Source organism: Mustela erminea, chromosome 4, assembly GCF_009829155.1.
Source record: "Mustela erminea isolate mMusErm1 chromosome 4, mMusErm1.Pri, whole genome shotgun sequence".
Taxonomy (NCBI): domain Eukaryota; kingdom Metazoa; phylum Chordata; class Mammalia; order Carnivora; family Mustelidae; genus Mustela; species Mustela erminea.
In genome coordinates this window covers 148,073,190-148,091,842 of record NC_045617.1, presented here as the reverse complement: position 1 = coordinate 148,091,842, position 18,653 = coordinate 148,073,190, and the positions used below count along the sequence as shown (strand labels likewise).

Here is an 18,653-nt window from a genome sequence, read left to right as displayed (position 1 = left end):
GCTAGTTTTTTTCTCAACCCAGCAACAAGAGTGATCATTTCAAAAGTTGTTTCACCCTCAGAACATTCCAGTGATTTTCCCTCTTCATCCCAGCCTATAAGGAGGGTAGCCAATAATTCTAGTTTGTCTGAGTTTGAGGGGTTGCTGGGGATGTGGGACGTTCAATGCTACAACTTGGAGAAAGTCCCAGGCAAACAGGGTGAGTTTGTCTCCCTGCCTAGATGGCTTTACATGCTCTGGGCCCTGGCCACCCTCTGATCTCACTTGCTATCACATTCCTTTGTCTTCACTGACTTTTTTGCTGTTTGCAGAACAGACCAAGCATGTTCCAGTCTCGGAGCCCTTGTATGTATTTCTCTGACTTCCTAGAAGTATCTTATTCTGGTACATGGGGAGGATTTTATTTCTGCCCTAAGAATTAAAATGACATAAAACAAACTAACAGTAGAAAAGCATACAATTCGTTTACATTTATATAAATACATATATATTTTTTTATATGTAGAAAGAGACATTATTGTACGCCAATATGCTTTCCATGACAAAGGTGCACTCCTAAGGAAATGAAGACCCAAAGAAGCAGTTAGAGTTGAACACTTCTGTACTGAGCTGGCCAAAGCGTAGTGAACTGAAAACACAACAAGGCAAGGAGGCTGGGGCTAGGATAGTGAGTTGTGGGAAAGTAACTAGGAAGATAAGTGTTAGTTTACAAGGTTTATTTGCACAGATTTCTCCTGGCCTCAACCCTCACCCAAGGTGAGAAAAATGTTACTTTCATATAAGGGTGACATCTTCCATATGGGGAATTTCTCTCCTGCTTTCAGGAAGAAAAAAGAGAGGTCAGTGTGCCTTCTGGCATCTGTTGTTTTTCGAGTGCCTTTGATCTTTAGGTCCGAGTCAGTTTTTGTGTAGCATATTCTGCTACCTGTCCCTGGATGGCTGCAGACTTCATTTCATTCAGGTCTCTGCTCAAACACCCTCTTATGAAAGAGAACTTTCCAGACCACCTTATGTAAAGTAATACCCCTTTCTGCTCATTCTTTAAAATAGTATATGCATCCCCACATGTATCAGTATATGTTTAATTGTTCTGTCTCCCACAACTAGAATATAATTCTCTGAGAGCAGGGACTTTATTTTGTCCCTGACGTGTCCCTAGCACCTAGAACAGGGCTGACAGCTAATAGGTAGTCTCTGAAGGCTTGTTGTGTGGGGAGAGGAAAAGTATTTTTCCTTCTACCCTTCTAAATTCTTAACAGATCTCCCTGTAATAAAAAGATAGGGTAACAGGAGAAAACCAAATTAAATTATGTGCATATGTACAGGAGCCCCACAAAGATATGAGGTTCAAGGAAATGAACAGAGCAGGAAGCTTTTATATCTGTTAGACAAAGAATACCTTTCTGAAGAAGTGAAAAGACAAAGCGGTTTGGACTAGAAGTAGCAAATGGTAAAGAAGTAAAAAGGTTTGTTCATAGAGACTTCTCAACCCTGAGTTCCTCATCTCTGATGATAAGGATTTTTTTTCTTCCTCCTGGTACAGGAGGGTACCTTTCAGATAAAAGATTTATCTTTGGTTTCTTGGAAAAAGAAAGAAGTGGGGATTGTTGTGGGGCAGAGGGAATGTCAGGGTGAATTTCCTGCTTCTGAAGCTTAATCTCCTTAGAGTTTAATATATTTAATATGCCAAGGAGGCTTATTAGGGGATCGCATGTCCTGAACCCCATCAGCTGAATGAATGCGTGCATGAATTTTCTACGTCAGACCCTAGGCCCACCAGAGTGTTGCCACAATTGATTCTCCATGTACTGTTCTTTTATTTACCTCTGCCCGAATCAATCCATATGGCAGTTTTTCCTCTAGATCTGAGGAATGATGCCAGTGGCAGATAGGCGGCGTTACCTTTGTTCTGAAAAGGCCTTCATGAGTGTTAAGGCTGAAGAAGGCTCAGAGGCTTTCCCCCAGGGCAGTGAGCATGACTAAAATGGACACGGTACTATCTACAAGGCTGTTAATAAAGATTCCAGGCCTGCCATCACAGAAGCTAGTCCTGTCTGTTGTAGCAACTACCGCTCCCCTCTCACGTAGAAAATCTGTATCCACACATCTCTCTACGGATACTCTGGATCCACAACGGGGAATTCTGTTTGATTTGCTTACAGAGGTACCCCACTGCCTATAAGAGTACCTGGCACATTACATGAGGTCAATAAATATCTCTTGAAGGAACACCAGCTAGGGAGAACATAAAATGACCGCTCTCCCAACCAGGCCCATGTTGCTCCTCTGGCCATCCAGGATGCGGCTCTGAATTCTCCTCATTGTCAATTTAAATTAGGCCAGACTAGGTACTTTTATCATTCCCCAAAAAATCTTGGAGGACAGTTATCAGGTGCAAAGGGGGCCCCCAAAAGCTAGGAGAGACACCGGCTGAAGCTGACATACTGAGCTTGTGGCCAGCTCACAGGTTCTATCGCACTCACTCAGTTTTATTGAAATATAGTTTATGCACCATAAAATTCATTCCAAATTAGCCGCCCTAATTTCCATTTCTCTGTGAAGGGAGGAAAAGTATGGCGAATTCAGACGGGCTCTGCTGACAGTGAAAGAGGCACTTTCCCCCATAAACCAGATGTTACTTTCCCCTGAATCCAGTGCCCTGGGTTTTCTGGCAGCCTGAATCTGGTTTCTCCCCTGCCGGTCTCCAAAGACTATTTTTTGGAGTTTGTTAGTGGTGAAACCTCTACTGTCCTCGAGACCCAATTGAAGGACACTTGCAGGTCTGAGTCTACTTCGTAAAATGCACAAAATGATAAATCCCACAAATTCCTTACACAGGGCTTTGAGGTTTCTGGCCAACCTTCCCATCCCCCAGTCTGGCTCGCCTGGGAGGTTGGTGGGGGGGTTGGGTGAGGTGGCACATGAGATCATCAGTTCTGATTGGTTGACAAACACGGATGGGACCTGCTGATTGGACAATATTCCTCTTTGTTCCTAGAAATCCTTGCAAGTTCCTTGCTCTACTTGGTTTCCCCACTTTTGAGTTAGGAGTATCATCCCTCTTTTACGCGTAATGCAGTCAATGTGGAGGACAGAGGAGCAAGTAAGTACGGCTCAGCTAAGGGAGTCCCTTTGGTGTAATCGGATGTTGCACGGAGCTTTACTTTTAAAAATCTCGCAATCCCACATAATTCGGTCATTAAATCTCAACTGTTCATTTTAGCCAATGGAGTGTATCAGGTCAGCTCTTTTACTGAACGTTTGGGTGGCCCTGAAAAGGGCCTTTGATGGCGAAATGCAATTTCCTGGTGGTGGAATCAGAGCTTAGCCCCCGAAGCCGTAGAGGGTGCGGCCCTGGCGCTTGAGCGCGTAGACCACGTCCATGGCCGTGACCGTCTTGCGCTTGGCGTGCTCCGTGTAGGTGACGGCGTCGCGGATCACGTTCTCCAGGAACACCTTGAGCACCCCGCGGGTCTCCTCGTAGATGAGGCCGGAGATGCGCTTGACGCCGCCACGCCGGGCCAGCCGCCGGATGGCGGGCTTGGTGATGCCCTGGATGTTGTCGCGCAGCACCTTGCGGTGGCGCTTGGCGCCTCCCTTGCCCAGGCCCTTCCCGCCCTTGCCGCGACCAGACATGGCTTCCAGAAAAGCAAACCCACAGCAAGTGACAAAGCAAGCGAGAGCTGGTCCTTATATAAGACGTCCCCCCTCCCAACCCCACCCCCCGCAGATGTAGAGAATAGAAAGAGCGCAGGCGGGAAATATGACGCCAGCAGTCCCCTCCCTTAGTCCCGCCTCCAGGCCCCAGACACTCCGGGAGGGCGGGTGCAGAACGCAGCTTGACCATTGGTCTTTACTCCCATAATTGGACTACCTTGTTCTAACGAACTAGGTTTATGATAAACTCATGTAGGATTCAAAAAATAATCTAATAGAATACTTACATAAAAATGCTTGTTTTGCAGTAATTTCAGTAATGGCAAAAATATCAAGGTCAAAGAAATATAAATTGAGTAGTTTAGTGATAAGCCAGATTTCTTTCAGGTGTTTTACTTCTAATACCTGTGATGAAATTCCTCTATTCCTGTTAGTTTTAGAAATGCTCAGGAGGCCCCATTTAATGCCCTTCAAATAGCCAACTGTTTCATGCCCCTCTTGAAACGCTGACGGTTCCTCAGGACCTCGATGAACAGTATCTTCTAACCTTGTAAAGGGTTATTTTTGTGTGCATACACCGGGGATGTCTTACGCAGAAATAAGGATCTGTAACCCACTCTAGTGTTGCCAACCGATATCCCTTCTTCCTAAGTGCATAGCTACTCAGTCACCTGTTTCGTTGGTAGTTATTTTACAGCCACTTTACTTGAAAACGTGGGTGGCTCTGAAAAGAGCCTTTGGCTGAAGTTTAAAAAAAAACAGTAGCGTCTTACGCTCTCTCGCCGCGGATGCGGCGCGCCAGCTGGATGTCCTTGGGCATGATGGTGACGCGCTTGGCGTGGATGGCGCACAGGTTGGTGTCCTCGAAGAGCCCCACCAGGTAGGCCTCGCACGCCTCCTGCAGCGCCATGACGGCCGAGCTCTGGAAGCGCAGGTCGGTCTTGAAGTCCTGCGCGATCTCGCGCACCAGCCGCTGGAACGGCAGCTTGCGGATCAGCAGCTCGGTGGACTTCTGGTAGCGCCGGATCTCGCGCAGGGCCACCGTGCCGGGCCGGTAGCGGTGCGGCTTCTTCACGCCGCCCGTGGCCGGCGCGCTCTTGCGGGCCGCCTTGGTGGCCAGCTGCTTGCGCGGGGCCTTGCCGCCGGTCGACTTGCGCGCCGTCTGCTTCGTGCGAGCCATAGTAGGCACAGAAACACAGCGCGCTCTCACCAACACACTGCCCTAGAATTCCTGCCAATATTTATAGGACGCAAAGTGTAGTGATTGGATGAGGAAAATGCTGACGTATAAGGTTACAGGCTGATTGGTCTATCTTTTAGCTTTCCAACATCGGCGCAATTTCATTGGCTATCACGTTATCCCGTTTCTTCAGGTTTTTGTTCCTTTCACATCTGATTTTCGTAGTCTGGATACAGTGCTTTGAACATTACCTTTTCGAAAAGCTAAACATTTACTTCGTTGCTACTGTAGTTCAAAACTCTATATTTCTGTAGTTTTGGGGGAGAAATTTGAGAAATATTGCCCCCGATAATGTACTCTTTTTTCTCCCTTTTCAATAACCCCAACAATCCCCTATCATATTATAAGTTTCTGAAACCTTTTTCAAAAATGAGATCCCTTTATAATGCTTACATGAAGGAACTCCTTTGAATCCTAACTGAACCATAGTAAAATTACACTGGAGTTTACAGAAATATTCCCAGTAATCGGGCACCTCTGTTAAATATTTTTTTAATTTTTAATTTTTTATAAACATATACTATATTTTTATCCCCAGAGGTACAGGTCTGTGAATCGCCAGGTTTACACACTTCACAGCACTCACCGAAGCACATACCCTCCCCAATGTCCAAAGCCCCACCCCCCTTCTCCCAACCCCCCTCCCCCCAGCAACCCTCAGTTTGTTTTGTGAGATTAAGAGTCACTTATGGTTTGTCTCCCTCCCAATCCCATTTTACCTCTGTTAAATACTAATGCTGACTTCTAAACTTGGAGCTTTCTGGATCTTATATTTTCTCACGTCTAGAGTATATTCTGCCAGATGTAAAATATCAGTGACTAAATTCTCCAGTACCAACCTCTGTGAACTTTGCGGAGCAGGCGTGTACTCAGCGCAATCAACAGGATTCCCAGACACAAGAAGGGCCAACTTCTCATTGCCAAGACCTAACCTTATAGTTCTTAAAATTTTTCGAGCTTAAAAACACCAAATGTGACCGTTTTGTAAGAGTAGGTAGGCGAGATTCTACCTTTTCATTGGTTGAGTACTTTTATACTGAACAGCCAGTAAGAAATCTAGCATCCTTCATCTGGGTGGACCGTTCGTATTTTATTTGAAGCCTATTTAATCCAATGGATACGCAGGAGGCTGGAACGGTAAGAAATCCCCGAAACAAGTGTTTCCTTTTAAAAAGCTGCGTTTAATTAGAGTCCCCGTTTATTACACTAAGAAGTTTGATTCCCAGATGTTCACTTATGAAAGCTTGTCTTGGAGGAAGGCTGTACACCTGTTGTAATGGAGTGTCCTTCAAACGCCCAGTACCCATTGTTCTATTTACAAATTGGTAGAAATTACAGGTTGCGTTTGAAAACACGGACTCGGGAAAATGGGAAGTAGCTGGGAGTGGTTGTGAAGATGCTGGTGGGAACATCCCAGTATCGGCCGCCCGCTAGTACTCGGGCCATCGGATATTCGGGGGAAACCGGGAAGCTCGCGTTACTTAGGCGGCGCGGACTTGTTTGAGAACTTCAGGAGCGCGGCGCGGGAAGGAGACGTCACTGCCTTCTCTCGGCCCCCAGGCGACGTCCCCGAGCCTGTGGCGGGGCGTGTGGGCTCCCGGGCGCGGCCCTGGAAAAAGCATTTTATTCTCTCCTTTGATTCGCACTGGGGAATCACCGGAGCCCTGCTGACTCGTCTAAATGCCCCGTACAGCCACAAAGAAGTTACAGGAGGGCTCCCCGCAGAAGTCACGGGAGCCGTGCCCTCTTGCTGTCGCCCTGAGGCGCAAGGGAGGGGAGCGTTGAGTCCGGCCCGCGCCTCCCGAACGCCCCTCGTGGGTGGGGTTGGGAGCTGCCGTGCGGGGGAAGAGCGCGACTGCGCCCAGGGTAGCCCGTCGGCCGCGCGGGGGCACGTGGGAAGGCCGGGAAGGCCTCGGGGGCGGGTCAAGCGCACGGGACGGTGGCAACAGCTTGTTCTGCACTTGCAGGAGGGTCTAATTGTGCGCTCGTGAAACAAAACGCAGAAAAGGTCCTGACCAGGGGTGTCCCTCTTCGGCGTCGCCGGGAAAGGCAACGGCGCTGACGAGGGCTGGCCCCCGGCCTCTTCCCCTCCCCGGCCATTTCACGTTCGCCACAGGCTGGGAACGCACGCCCCTCCGGACACCGCCCGGGACTCCTGTCTGGGTGCCTCCCGGACAAACAGCTCTTCCTCCGCCCCGGAAGAAAAGGCTTGTTTTGCAAAGGGCGGTGGCAGCCTCCGACGTTACCAGGCTGCGGAGCCCGACCCCTGCCCGCCCAGAAGTGCGGTCTGCTGGAGGCGACCGGGGAGCCGCCGCAAGGTCCCGGCGGGGCCGCGCTGAGGGCGGTGGCGCGGAGGGCGCTAGGGGGCGAGAGGCGGGCGCGGGCGAGCACCAATCACAGCACGGCCCCGCCCTATAAATACGCCGCGCCGGGGCCGCCGGCGTCTTCGTGCTCTGTCAGGTCCTGGTAGCTTGCTGGTTGCGCTCCGCTCTCACCATGTCCGAGACCGCGCCGCCCGCTCCGGCCGCCTCCACTCCCCCCGAGAAACCCGCGGCCGTCGGCAAGAAAACCAAGAAGCCGGCTAAGGCTGCGGCCACCGCCAAGAAGTCCGTGGGCCCCTCGGTGTCGGAGCTGCTCGTGCAGGCGGTGTCCTCTTCCAAGGAGCGCAGCGGCGTGTCCCTGGCGGCGCTCAAGAAGGCGCTGGCGGCCGCCGGCTACGACGTGGAGAAGAACAACAGCCGCATCAAGCTGGGCCTCAAGAGCCTGGTGAGCAAGGGCATCCTGGTGCAGACCAAGGGCACCGGCGCCTCGGGCTCTTTCAAACTCAACAAGAAGGCGGCCTCCGGCGAGGTCAAGGCCAACCCCCCAAAGGTGGCGAAAGCCAAGGTGACGGGCGCTTCCAAGAAACCTAAAAAGGTCACAGCGGCTACTAAAAAGGCGGTCAAGACTCCGAAAAAGGCCAAAAAACCGGCTGTGGCCAAGAAGCCGTCCAAGAGTCCCAAGAAGCCCAAGGCTGTGAAGCCCAAGAAAGTGGCCAAGAGCCCCGCCAAAGCCAAGGCTGTGAAGCCCAAAGCGGCCAAGGCGAAGGTGACCAAGCCAAAGACGGCTGCGAAGCCCAAAAAGGCCGCACCCAAGAAAAAGTAGAGTTGCAGTTGGAACTTGTTCCAGTAACCCAACGGCTCTTTTAAGAGCCACCAACATATTTCAGGGGAAAGAGCTTTAGTACGGCGTGTATCTCGGCTCCCACGTGGAGTTGCCACCCACTTGTGAGGACGGTTTTGAGCTAATCCTTACCCCACACCTATATTTCTTAGAGACTTCCTGTATTCTCGCTGATGTGCCTAACCTTCCTAGGCGACACTTAAGGTTTGGCAACCAGCGGCCTACTGTGCTTTCTCGCCTAGTTAACCGTGTCAGCAATACCTGGGGAGCTAATGGTCCCCGGCTGTGCTGTAATCCACACCTTTTCCTCCACGCAGACTAAGGTCGTGGCAGAAGCCCCGGCCCCAGCTGGAAGCGGGCGCACCTGTCGATTGCCCTAGTTGGGTTAACAGCCGAGCCCTGTGGTATTTGGGACAATAGTGTTTTAAGCGGCCTTTTATGGACTTAGGCTTCTCTGAGAAGTGCTCCTGGGGTAACCAGTGAAACCGAATGCTTGACCAAATGCGCGCAAATGCGGCGCGCCAGCTGATGTCCTTGGGCATGATGGTGATGAGCTTTGGTGTGGGTGGCGCAGAGGTTGGTGTCCTCGAGGAGCCCCACTAGGTAGGCCCCGCAGGCCTCGGGCAGCGCCTCGGGCCGGGCTCTGGAAGCGCAGGCTTTTGCAGGCGCGGTGCCTTCGCGCGGGTCGGGTTGTGCGCTGCCGCCAAATATCTAGTGCTGGTCACAACGAAGCTTGACTGCGACGGAGTTTGGGAGACTAAGCCCCAAAGCCCCTTACCGGGCTTCTGTAGATCTAGAAAACAAAACTGCCCTGATTGGGTAGTATTTGCAAATCCACTCTGTACCTTAGAGCGTATTTTATCGCCCCCAGGGTTTCCCATTCTGGTGGCGCTACCATGTTAGGTAGGAAAGGACACTTGCAGAATTGTCTCTTTAGGCTTTTAAAATTTAATTCTAGGATTTAGACTTTAATCACGTCTTTCACCTCCAAGGAGAAAACAACATATGGTGAGCCAGGGTTACTAATCAGCTCAATTGGTCGTAAAGCCTTATTTTTTACACACGTCCCTGCATACTCTTTGTTCCATTTTTCAGGTGATATTTTCCTCCTCTCTTGCTGGTCTCCCACTATCCGATGTCTGCCGTGCAGGCATTTCACATCTCTGCTCCACGCAGGCACGTAGCTATTTAATGTTTTCTTTGAACTCAGTCATCTAGGAGCACCTATCATATACATGTATGATGGTTCATCTGGTTTTCAGTCAGAGCTAATTACAAAACGGTAGCTTTATACACATTCCTTCTTGAAACCTTTTGAAAATTCTTTCAAGTCAAATTCTATTTTTAATGTCCTTCACATGGAGTAACAAGCTATTCGTCCATTTCCTGTTGGTAAGCATTGACACTTGTTAACATTTACGGTTGCTGACTGTGGTGCAGTGCAATGGAATTCCAGCACTGAAATTGCTAGATCAGAGTGCATTTTATATTTCAGTTGGTGCTGACATGTCCTGAAAATAGTTCCCCCCACCCATTCTGGCCATCAAGGTGTGGTCTCAATTTTTGCCAGTCTAAATGGTGGAAGATTATTTCATATTGTCACCTTGATGGGCATGATCACGGTCATTTGTATATATCTTTTCTTTAGGTTTATTGGTCATTTGAATACACTTTTCAGAGAATGCAGGCTTATCCCTTTGCTAATTTTTTTCATTGGGCAGTTTGTCTTTCTTGTCCCATTGAGGTTTTTTATATAGTAGTGAACTACTTATCACCTCTGTGGCAGATAGTTTTCTAATTTTTGGCATTTTTTTTTTTACTATATTTTGTTTATGGTAAATTTTCCATTTAAATATAGATATCTATATAAAATTCCAAATATTAAATGTTAGAAACTTATAAAGCTTCTAGATTTCCATTCTTGGTTAAGAAACTGAACAGCCTAGGTTTTCCTCTCAAAATTGCTTCCTAAAATTATTTTAGTCACTAACCCATCTAAAACTTTATGCACTTTTATAGAATCCGAGTTTATATTCTCCCAGATAGATGGCCTGTTGTTCTAACACAATTTATTAAATAATCCATCCCCTCCTCCCACTGTATATCCTCTGTTATTAAAGTCTCAAATGGGATTTCTTCTTTTCTACTGATCTCTCTGTATAAGTCATGTTTTCTTATTAACTTATATGCTTATTTCTACTGTGAATGGAAGGCCCTCATTTCCTTTTTTTAGGACTCAATTGCTAGGAAGGAGGAAATGTATTGATATATTGTATCCAGTGAATTTACCAATTTCTATAATCCCACTTCTTGCTACTTTTTAGAATAAAGCCCCTTGAGTTTTTCCTAGTCATCACCAAAATAACTTTTGTTGGTTTTTCTATCTTCCTTGATGTGAATACCAAGCATTTTATTTCCCTTTTGTACTGCATTTGCTAAGAATTTCCAAAGTAAATAATTTAGTAGGAATTCCTCTTTAGTTTTTAGTTTTAAGCTGTTGTTTGTCCTTTGGGATATTTGTTAATTTTGGGCATCTTCATTATTTTAAATACCTTCAAAGTTTGCTGTTTGAAAATTTTTCAATAGCTTTTAGATTTTAATTATATTGATATATAATTTTTTTCAAACTCAATGTGACTGAAAGAATGAACTAGAAAAAGATATGTGTTTTTCTAAGGAGGTCGAATAGGAGAGAAGCAGGTGTGCTGAGGTAGAGCTAGAGGAGGGCAAGTCAAATTGATGATGTTTAGAATATAAGTGAGGTCTGGAGCCTGGAGCCGACGACCACGAAAGAATTCTTAAGACGACGACCACGAAAGAATTCTTAAGACGTCTCTTGTGCAAAAAGGGGATTTTATTAAAGTGCGGGGACAGGCCCGTGGGCAGAAAGAGCTGCTGCCTTGTACCCCAAGGAGTGGTGATTATATATTGGGGAGTTGGGGAGGTGAGGACAAAGGGGGTGTTCAGAAGGGCTGACATGGTAAAAACTTTCAGGATATTGGAGGCCTGGTTATTGTCAAGCCAAGCTGTGTTTTGTTTGTTTTCTCTAATGAGGTACCAGTTGGGAGCTTCCTGGTGGAATGCCACATTTCTGCTGTTACATGTCCTTGTCAGTGAGCTTTCGGTTTAGAAGAAATTCAGCTTGATTGACATTTCCTTTCACCTCTGTCTCCTTCCATTTTAGGGAGGGGAGGGCAATGTTAGGGCTTCAGGAACTGAATTCTGGGTCTCTGGAAGTTAGGCTGTTGGTAAGAAAGCCTCTTTCTTGTAAATCACTAGGACATTTTTAAGCGGAGGGAGTCTCAGGTCTTGCAAGATTGTGATCTCTACAAGTTAGCTATTGGTTCTTCCTTTAGGGCAGCCAGGAGGGCCTGAGGACTGTCACAGATGTCACAAAGGTTGGGGAGGGGAGTAGGGTGCCAGCTTCTGCTTTGTCCTTAGCCAGCCTTTTGCTCCCCCATCAAAATTCTGAGTCCCTGAGATTACCAGCTGGATGAGGTGTTAGCAACTGGATTCAAATGCTGCTGATTGACTGAACTGAGTACAGGCCTGAGACTAGTTAAGTAATTATGTAGATCAGTAGTATGGAGGTGACTGCTAGCTTTGAGAATAGTTTTGGGGAGGATGGAATTGAATTCAGCTAGAAGTATAAATTTGGGAATCATTGGTATATGGATGGCAAGTAAAGCCATGAACCTGGGTGAGGTCAGCAAGGGGAGACCTTGGTAGAGAAAGGTATAAAGGGGAAAATATTGTCCTGAGGCATTAAACATCAAGGGCAGAGGATAGCTAGTCCTGACCATTTATCACTGATAAAACTGAGCGACTATTCTCTGTGCTTCCATTTGCTAATGTAAAAGTTGCATTAGAGCAGTGATTTTCATGGACTGTCAGGAAGAGATGAGAACATCTTAGAGTGTGCCAACCTGTAAAGGTAGATAAGGCTTCCTGGGATTTAGGTTGGGGGCCCTTACGTCGTTAGGCATAAGTATGTTTGCGCTGGGTCATGAAGAAGACTGTGTATCTTATTGGGGTCACAAATCTGAAAACTAGTGTTAAGATGCTCCTTTATGGTTTTTTCACAATCCCAAGAATCTGCTGTTTTGATGTTCTGACCACAGAATCAGATCTAACATCTGTGTAAGAGAGTAGAGAGACTTGAAATCCATCTCCTTGTCCCACGTCTTCCAGAAACAGATGGGTAAGAGGTGACATACAAATTCTATTATTTGCTAATTGATTGCATTGTTCTTGCCTGTGGGGACTTTTGAAAGGAAAGAAGAGATGCACAAAGCACAGGAGTTACAGGATTCCAGGACTGATGGGTGATCAGTGCAGGCCCTTTAAAGTACTGAGGACAAATCATGACCTTGGCTCTGTATAAGTCCTACATTTGCTCACAAATGGGAAAAAGAGCAGAGGGGAAATCTCGCATCTGGATGCTGCAGGTTGCCCGTGCTATGTGCCCAAAGGAAAAGGAGGAACGTTGGGGGGCGGGGGGTGAGTTTGTTCTATTCTTTACACTATGACTTATTGTTCAGATCTTTGACAATGTGTACGTGCAAATCTAAGGGGTAAAATTACTCTGTGGACAAAAACAGAACTAGATTGGGCACTTGGGTGGCTCAGTGGGTTAAGCCTCTGCCTTTGGCTCAGGTCATGATTTTCAGGGTCCTGGGATCGAGCCTTGCATCGGGCTCTCTGCTCACTGGGAAGCCTGCTTCCCCCTCACTCTCTGCCTGCCTCTCTGCCTACTTGTGTTCTCTCTCTCTGTCAAATAAATAATCTTAAGAAAAAAAAAAAAGAAAAACAGAACTAGGTTAAACTACAAGTATTGCCTACTACGTGGTGACCGAGTACAGTGCTGGCCCAGTAGCTCCCCCAGGATCCCATCACGTGTGCGCCATTGTTGATCTCACCAGTCGCCTGCTGGACTTAAAATTTTATTTAGCAAAAACTACATGGTCATTTCCAAGGGTGTCTCAGAATGGGTTTCCAGGAGTGGGATTCCGGGGTAAACAGCAACACTGCAAGCTGCAGTTTACAGTAAAATCATCATCACGGAATCTTAAATACAAATGCCTGAAGACAGAAATGTGAGTGGACTTCAACTCTAATTGGTCACCATCCATTTTATTTCATTTTAAAATAAATAGTTTGCTACAAAAATCAAAATTACGTGGAGAGATCCACACTGAGAAGTCCACTTCCACGTCACTGACCTTGGCCACCCAGTTCCCTTTCCAGTGTCTATGGAAACAGAAACAGAACATACTTTTCTTCCTTGTCTTCTCACAGGAGAACGCATACAAGTTCTCTCCCGCTGTTCACCTAGCAGTCTGTCCTGGACCTGTGGCCATCTCCTCCCACAGGTACGTGATACACAATGTATAAAACAATAGTTCGCGTTGGTTTTGGAAGCTCCGTGTCTGTATCAGAGAACTGAGCCCTTTGTATCAGGCGTTTTCTCAGATAGTCCTTTGTCTTTTAACTTTGATAAATGTTGCTACCCGGCCTTATCTTTCAGTAATTGAATGTGTCAATATTTTCTTTCACAGCTTTTGGATTTTGAGCAATATATTAAGAAGGGTCTTTGCCACTTCAAGAATCAAAGGAATTCACCTCTATTCTCATCTGGGTTTTTATTCTGTTCTTTTTAACATGTCAATCTTTGATCTATTTGGAGTTTATCCTGGTATATATGGTGTTTTACAAACGGCTATTCCATCGTCTCACACTAATGAAGTCCGTCTTTACTCCCAGTGATGAGAAAGGCTATCGGTGGGGCTTTTGGGGGACTCAGTCGGTGGAGCGTCCAACTCTTGATTTCAGACCGGGTCTTCATCTCAGGGTCATGAGTTCAGGCCCCACCTTTGGCTCTGCACTGGGTGTGGAACCTATTAAAAAAAAAAGTACTGTCTTTATGGCATACAAAATTCCTGTGTTGTTGACTTCTGGACTTCCTGTTGTGCCTCAGTCCCTCTGTCCAAGCAGTGGCACCACACTGTGTTAACTGAGGACTGACAATCCTTCCCAAAAGAGGGCAAAGATCACCCACCCTTCCTGTCCTTAAGTTCCAATTTTAGGGCAATCATGACCATTCCAGCTTTTCAAAGAACTGTGGAATGCTTAAAGCTAGACAAGCTTCGGAGGTGCGTTAGCGTCTGTTTCCATGCGGGCGAGCCGCAAGGAGCGCTGAGCTCTGACTTCAGGCCCCAGCAGCCCCACCAGCTAAGAAGGGCCCACCAGAGCTTCAGAGCCCTGTGCTTTCACCCAGCGTGTATGTCGGGCCACATTCAAGGTCAATGAGTGAAAGAAACTAGATTAAGTTTTATGATCTTAGAATCAGTGGGTGTTCTCTTTGAACCAATTTATCACTCTTTCCTCCAAACTCTTTACAGGGCACCGTCCCTTTCCACATGGGGAATCCTAACTATAGAGGAAACAGTTAAGGAGGCAGGTAAGGTATCCTCATTCCCGTGCACTGAAGATGAAGGAGCTTTTGTAAGCAGCCACTCTCTTCCACACTCACATAGGGTTTGGTGTTTTTTAAAGGATCGCTCACGTATCTGCTAATTCTTCAGAGAGGGCACAGGGTCCAGGTGTGCATGTGTAGACCCTCTGCCCCTAGAGAACCCAGAGCTGCCTGGCTGCTCTTAGGTAAAGCCAAGTGACGTGGGAAGTGACCCACAGATCCGCACTATCCCATGTCCCACACAGAACGGGGACCACTGGAAATAGGATTCAGTTAATGGGGGCAGCAGCTCCCCCCAAAAACTTGTGGGTTGATTTTATCCTTTTATTTATAAAGCTGCTAATATGCTACACACTCCATGGTTGTGCAGCAAATATTCATTCATTCATTTTGATACTGAGAGACGAAAACAGTGAGTAGCAGTTAAGCAGCTCCTGAACCTACCTAGAAAGCAAACTGGAGGTTTTAAAGTTCATTCTGGTGCTGAAAATTCTTCTCATGGAAAACAGAGTCCTTAGAAGATCCCAACCTTCTTTAAACTTTTTCAATCAGGAAACATAACCTACAAAGAGAAAATCATAACAAAACGTGACGAAAGAGCACTGTAAAGCTCACTGAATGAGCGGAGTAAACGGCCCCGCAGCACACGCCGGTCGGAGCACAGATCGTCCGCCGACTGCTACTCACCCCGCTCTGTCACTCACCGCGCCCCGTCCTCCCTCAATGTCCGTCCTCCCTCAATGTCCGTCCTCCCGATGTCCGACAGTCATTCAGTTCAGCTGGTTTGGGATCTTAATTAAATGGAAATCAAACTACAAGCAGTCTTTTGTGCCTGGTGTCTTTCTCGCAGAAAATCAGGTTTGGCATATTCATCTGTGTATCATCTGTGTTGCTGTGCAGAGGTGTGACTCGTTTGTGTCCTATCAGCTTCCATTCTGTGACCATACCCCAGCTTAGGCGTCTGTTCCGCTGCCGACTAACATTTGTTTCTTTCTCAGGGATGACAGTGCCACGAGCGCTCTTGCACGTGGTTCGGCGCCTGTGCGGACGCGACGGTGTTTACATTCCTAGAGTCAGAAATCACTGGGTCAAACCCTTACCTTTTCCAAAGTGGTTGTACCACTTCTCCCTGCTCTGAAATCAAAATGAAAATGAAAGCCATAGTTATGAACATTCAGATGACCCTCCCACACCTAATACTGAGTCAAATTTAGATGAAAATCCCTGTTTCATATCCTGCTAGTTTTGGGTTTGTTTTTTAATTAAAATTGTTGGTCTTTTTCAATGTTCTCCATCGTGGCAGATGCGTGGTTTTCCTCTGCATCTCTTGCCCATTTTTCTATCACACTGTGTGCCCCCAACAAAACCCCACGGCCTGGTGGCTTACACCGAAAGGTACTTTCTCACGGGTCTGGAGCCCCACCACTGATGTCCCGGGGCTGACCCGCCGTCCCAGCCCCCCAGAGGAGGAGCAGATCCTGTGTGGTCCAAAGCTCCCATTATGAATTATACTGTTGACTGTCCAGTGGCCAAGACCGCCAGGTAAACAAAGGCACTCTCCAAGGGCCTCTGGATCACGTCCCAGCAGCTAGGGGCAAAGGCCAGACCTCTCTTTGGGTAAGGTTAATACTACATACGCCTTCTAGAAGTTGCTGACTTACAATGCCGCACAGATGTCCAACACCCATCGTTCAGTCTTTCTCCAGATGCTGCACCCACAGGCCCTCCCCTGTCCTCAGACGGTCCCTCCATCGCCTTAATTCTCCCCTGGACCCGTGGCAACAGCCTCCCAACTGGTCTTCCTATTTCTACCACCATCCTCTTAAGTCTGCTCCCGACAAAACGAGCAGGTGTTTTCTCGTGTCCCCTGACTCAAATCCTGCCATCAGCTTCCCTCCTCGTGCAGCAGAAAACCCAGTGTTCCTACAAGGTCTGAGGGCCAGGCCTTTCAAAATTCTGTTTTTTTCATAATTCTACTCGGTAAGAACTACATGTCACAGCAAAGACACAAAAGCAAAACAAGTATTTCAATAAATAATACTTACCCTAACTTTACTTTTTCTGTGCTATTTTCTCTACATTCTGTTCTCTCATAAAAAGGCGGCAGCAGCCCCTTAAACTGATTTCACAAATACTTAATGGGTTGCGCTCAGCAAACTACACTGCTCTGTACAGCCGGATGTCTTTGCACCCACACACGCCCCCAGCACCTCACACTGTCACCGTGACCGCGCCTCCAGGAGCAGCCTGGGGCCTTGCCCTTCCCAGGAGCCTCGGGAGCACAGAGCTGCCTTGGGGCCTTCGCATGGATCATCCCGTCTACCTGGAATGGTTTGCCCAGAAAGCACAAGAGCTCATTCCCTCACCCTCTTTCAGATTTTACTCCAATGTCCTGTGAGGCAGCTCCCTGTACCTCCTACGTCACTGTCCAGCCCCTCCGGATCCCCCAAGGCTGAAACCGCATCCATCCTCCCCGGAACTCATCAGACCTAAAAAGAGCCTTCAGTACCAGGCCCTGGAAAGACACCTGGCTCCTCAGGCCCTCCTGCCCCAGGACAGAGCTGGGGTTGGAAGACCACCAGAGGACAGCTACTTCCAGAACCCGACGCCCTGAGGGAGCACCTGCTGGCCAGCTGACCGGATGCAGGCGATGGGAACTGCCTGGGACTCCAGAGGGGGTGGTGAGGGGACACAAGGACTGGGGCTCGGACACCCACTCCAGCACGTCCTGGCCACAGATCTCTGACGGTCGGCTTCATGTCTCACGGGTCTGGAATTCTTGGCTGCCCACTGGAGTTTCAGAGCATCCCCATGTCACAGGACTAGATCGTTTACACAGAAGGAGGAGGACAAAGCCGCCGAGTGGGGGCGGCTCACGTCGCTCAGCAGGGCCAACTGCTAAGCTTTCAGGCATTTTTGTGAGCTGCTTGTTTAAACTCAATGAATATTACAAATTAAATTAAATACATTTACAATTAAATAGCTTATATGAAAAACAAAGTTAAGGGCACCTGGGTGGCTCGGTCAGTTAAATGTCTGCTTTCAGCTGAGGTCCTGATCCTGGGGTCCGGGGATGGGCTCCACATCCGGCTCCCTGCTCGGTGGGGAGCCTGCTTCTCCCTCTGCCTCTGCCTTTCCTTCCCACTCACACACTCTTTAAAAAGAAGAAGAAGAAAAGTCAACAGATCCCCCACACCTCCTACTTACCTCACTACTATCCTCACCCACCGGGAGGCTCCCGGCTCATGGAGTGGCGAGACTCCGTCGTGGGCTACTGGGCCTCGCTCTGCTACCGCCACCGCACTTCGCCCCGGCTAGTGTGACACCCACTGTGCGGGAACAGGTGCACTGCAGAAAAGGGCGAGCGCTACAGGGTAAAGGGGTTTTGTCTGTGTGTGGGTGGGTGGGGGGGGTTCCTTGTTTGTCTTCTCAAGAGCTGACTATTAAGCATTTATGGACATGCCATTAGTTTCAGAGAATGTTCTCAGGAACTGCCAGAGTCACTCACCTGTTTTGTCAGGAGAAAATACAGACTATTCTAGCTGCCCCAATTCATTTTACAATATTCCTGATACTGGCTCTTTTAGAACTGGTTTCTTAAAATATGTATGGTTTTGGACACTCATGAAGTTTTTGTTGTATTACTGAGTTGATTCTATCAGAATGTCCTAATTATGAAACCATGTGCATCATCACTTAGATTATTGTGTAATTTTAAAATAGATATTAGAAATAAATGCTCCCCTCATGCTTAAGTTTTATTATATAAAGGTATTATTTTACATGAGTATAAAAAATTAAAAAAGCGGAACCCCCCTTTTTTCCAAAATGCCTGTTTTTACTTCAATAGAACTAGTAATTAATCTGATGTCTGTGTTGGCTAGATGTGCTAAGCTAAATATGAAAAACTCCAAGCAAATCCATTTCTTCCTTATATTTTACTGTTATCCAAAGAAAATATAATGGCCTCCTATGTCATAAATGTAATTTTTGCTTGTTAGCAAATGTGACACATTTAGGTTTCCACAGAGTGGAAGGTCTGTGAGATACCACTTGGATTATTACATAACTCACAAAGGCAACAGCGAGGCTGACCACTCACATTTCAGCTGAACCCAG

General features: G+C 47.4%; 2 protein-coding genes and 1 long non-coding RNA gene across 3 annotated transcripts; 1 reads left to right on the top strand and 2 right to left on the bottom strand.

Annotated features, from left to right (window-relative positions):
• Positions 1 to 3,260: 3,260 nt before the first annotated feature.
• On the bottom strand, positions 3,261 to 3,672 carry LOC116587666 (histone H4). Its single transcript, XM_032338295.1, has one exon. It carries the CDS (start codon positions 3,634 to 3,636, stop codon positions 3,325 to 3,327), a length of 312 nt encoding a protein of 103 aa, XP_032194186.1. The 5' UTR covers positions 3,637 to 3,672; the 3' UTR covers positions 3,261 to 3,324.
• Positions 3,673 to 7,331: 3,659 nt separating this feature from the next.
• On the top strand, positions 7,332 to 8,368 carry H1-1 (H1.1 linker histone, cluster member). The gene has a single exon (XM_032341288.1). The coding sequence runs from the start codon at positions 7,394 to 7,396 to the stop codon at positions 8,039 to 8,041; it is 648 nt and encodes a 215-aa protein (XP_032197179.1). The 5' UTR covers positions 7,332 to 7,393; the 3' UTR covers positions 8,042 to 8,368.
• A 4,805-nt stretch (positions 8,369 to 13,173) lies between these two features.
• Positions 13,174 to 17,593, bottom strand: LOC116589259. Its single transcript, XR_004285274.1, has 3 exons — positions 17,546 to 17,593; positions 14,979 to 15,601; positions 13,174 to 13,956 (listed from the first exon to the last, which is right to left on the bottom strand). It is a non-coding gene; the product is annotated as an uncharacterized LOC116589259 (long non-coding RNA).
• Positions 17,594 to 18,653: the final 1,060 nt, after the last annotated feature.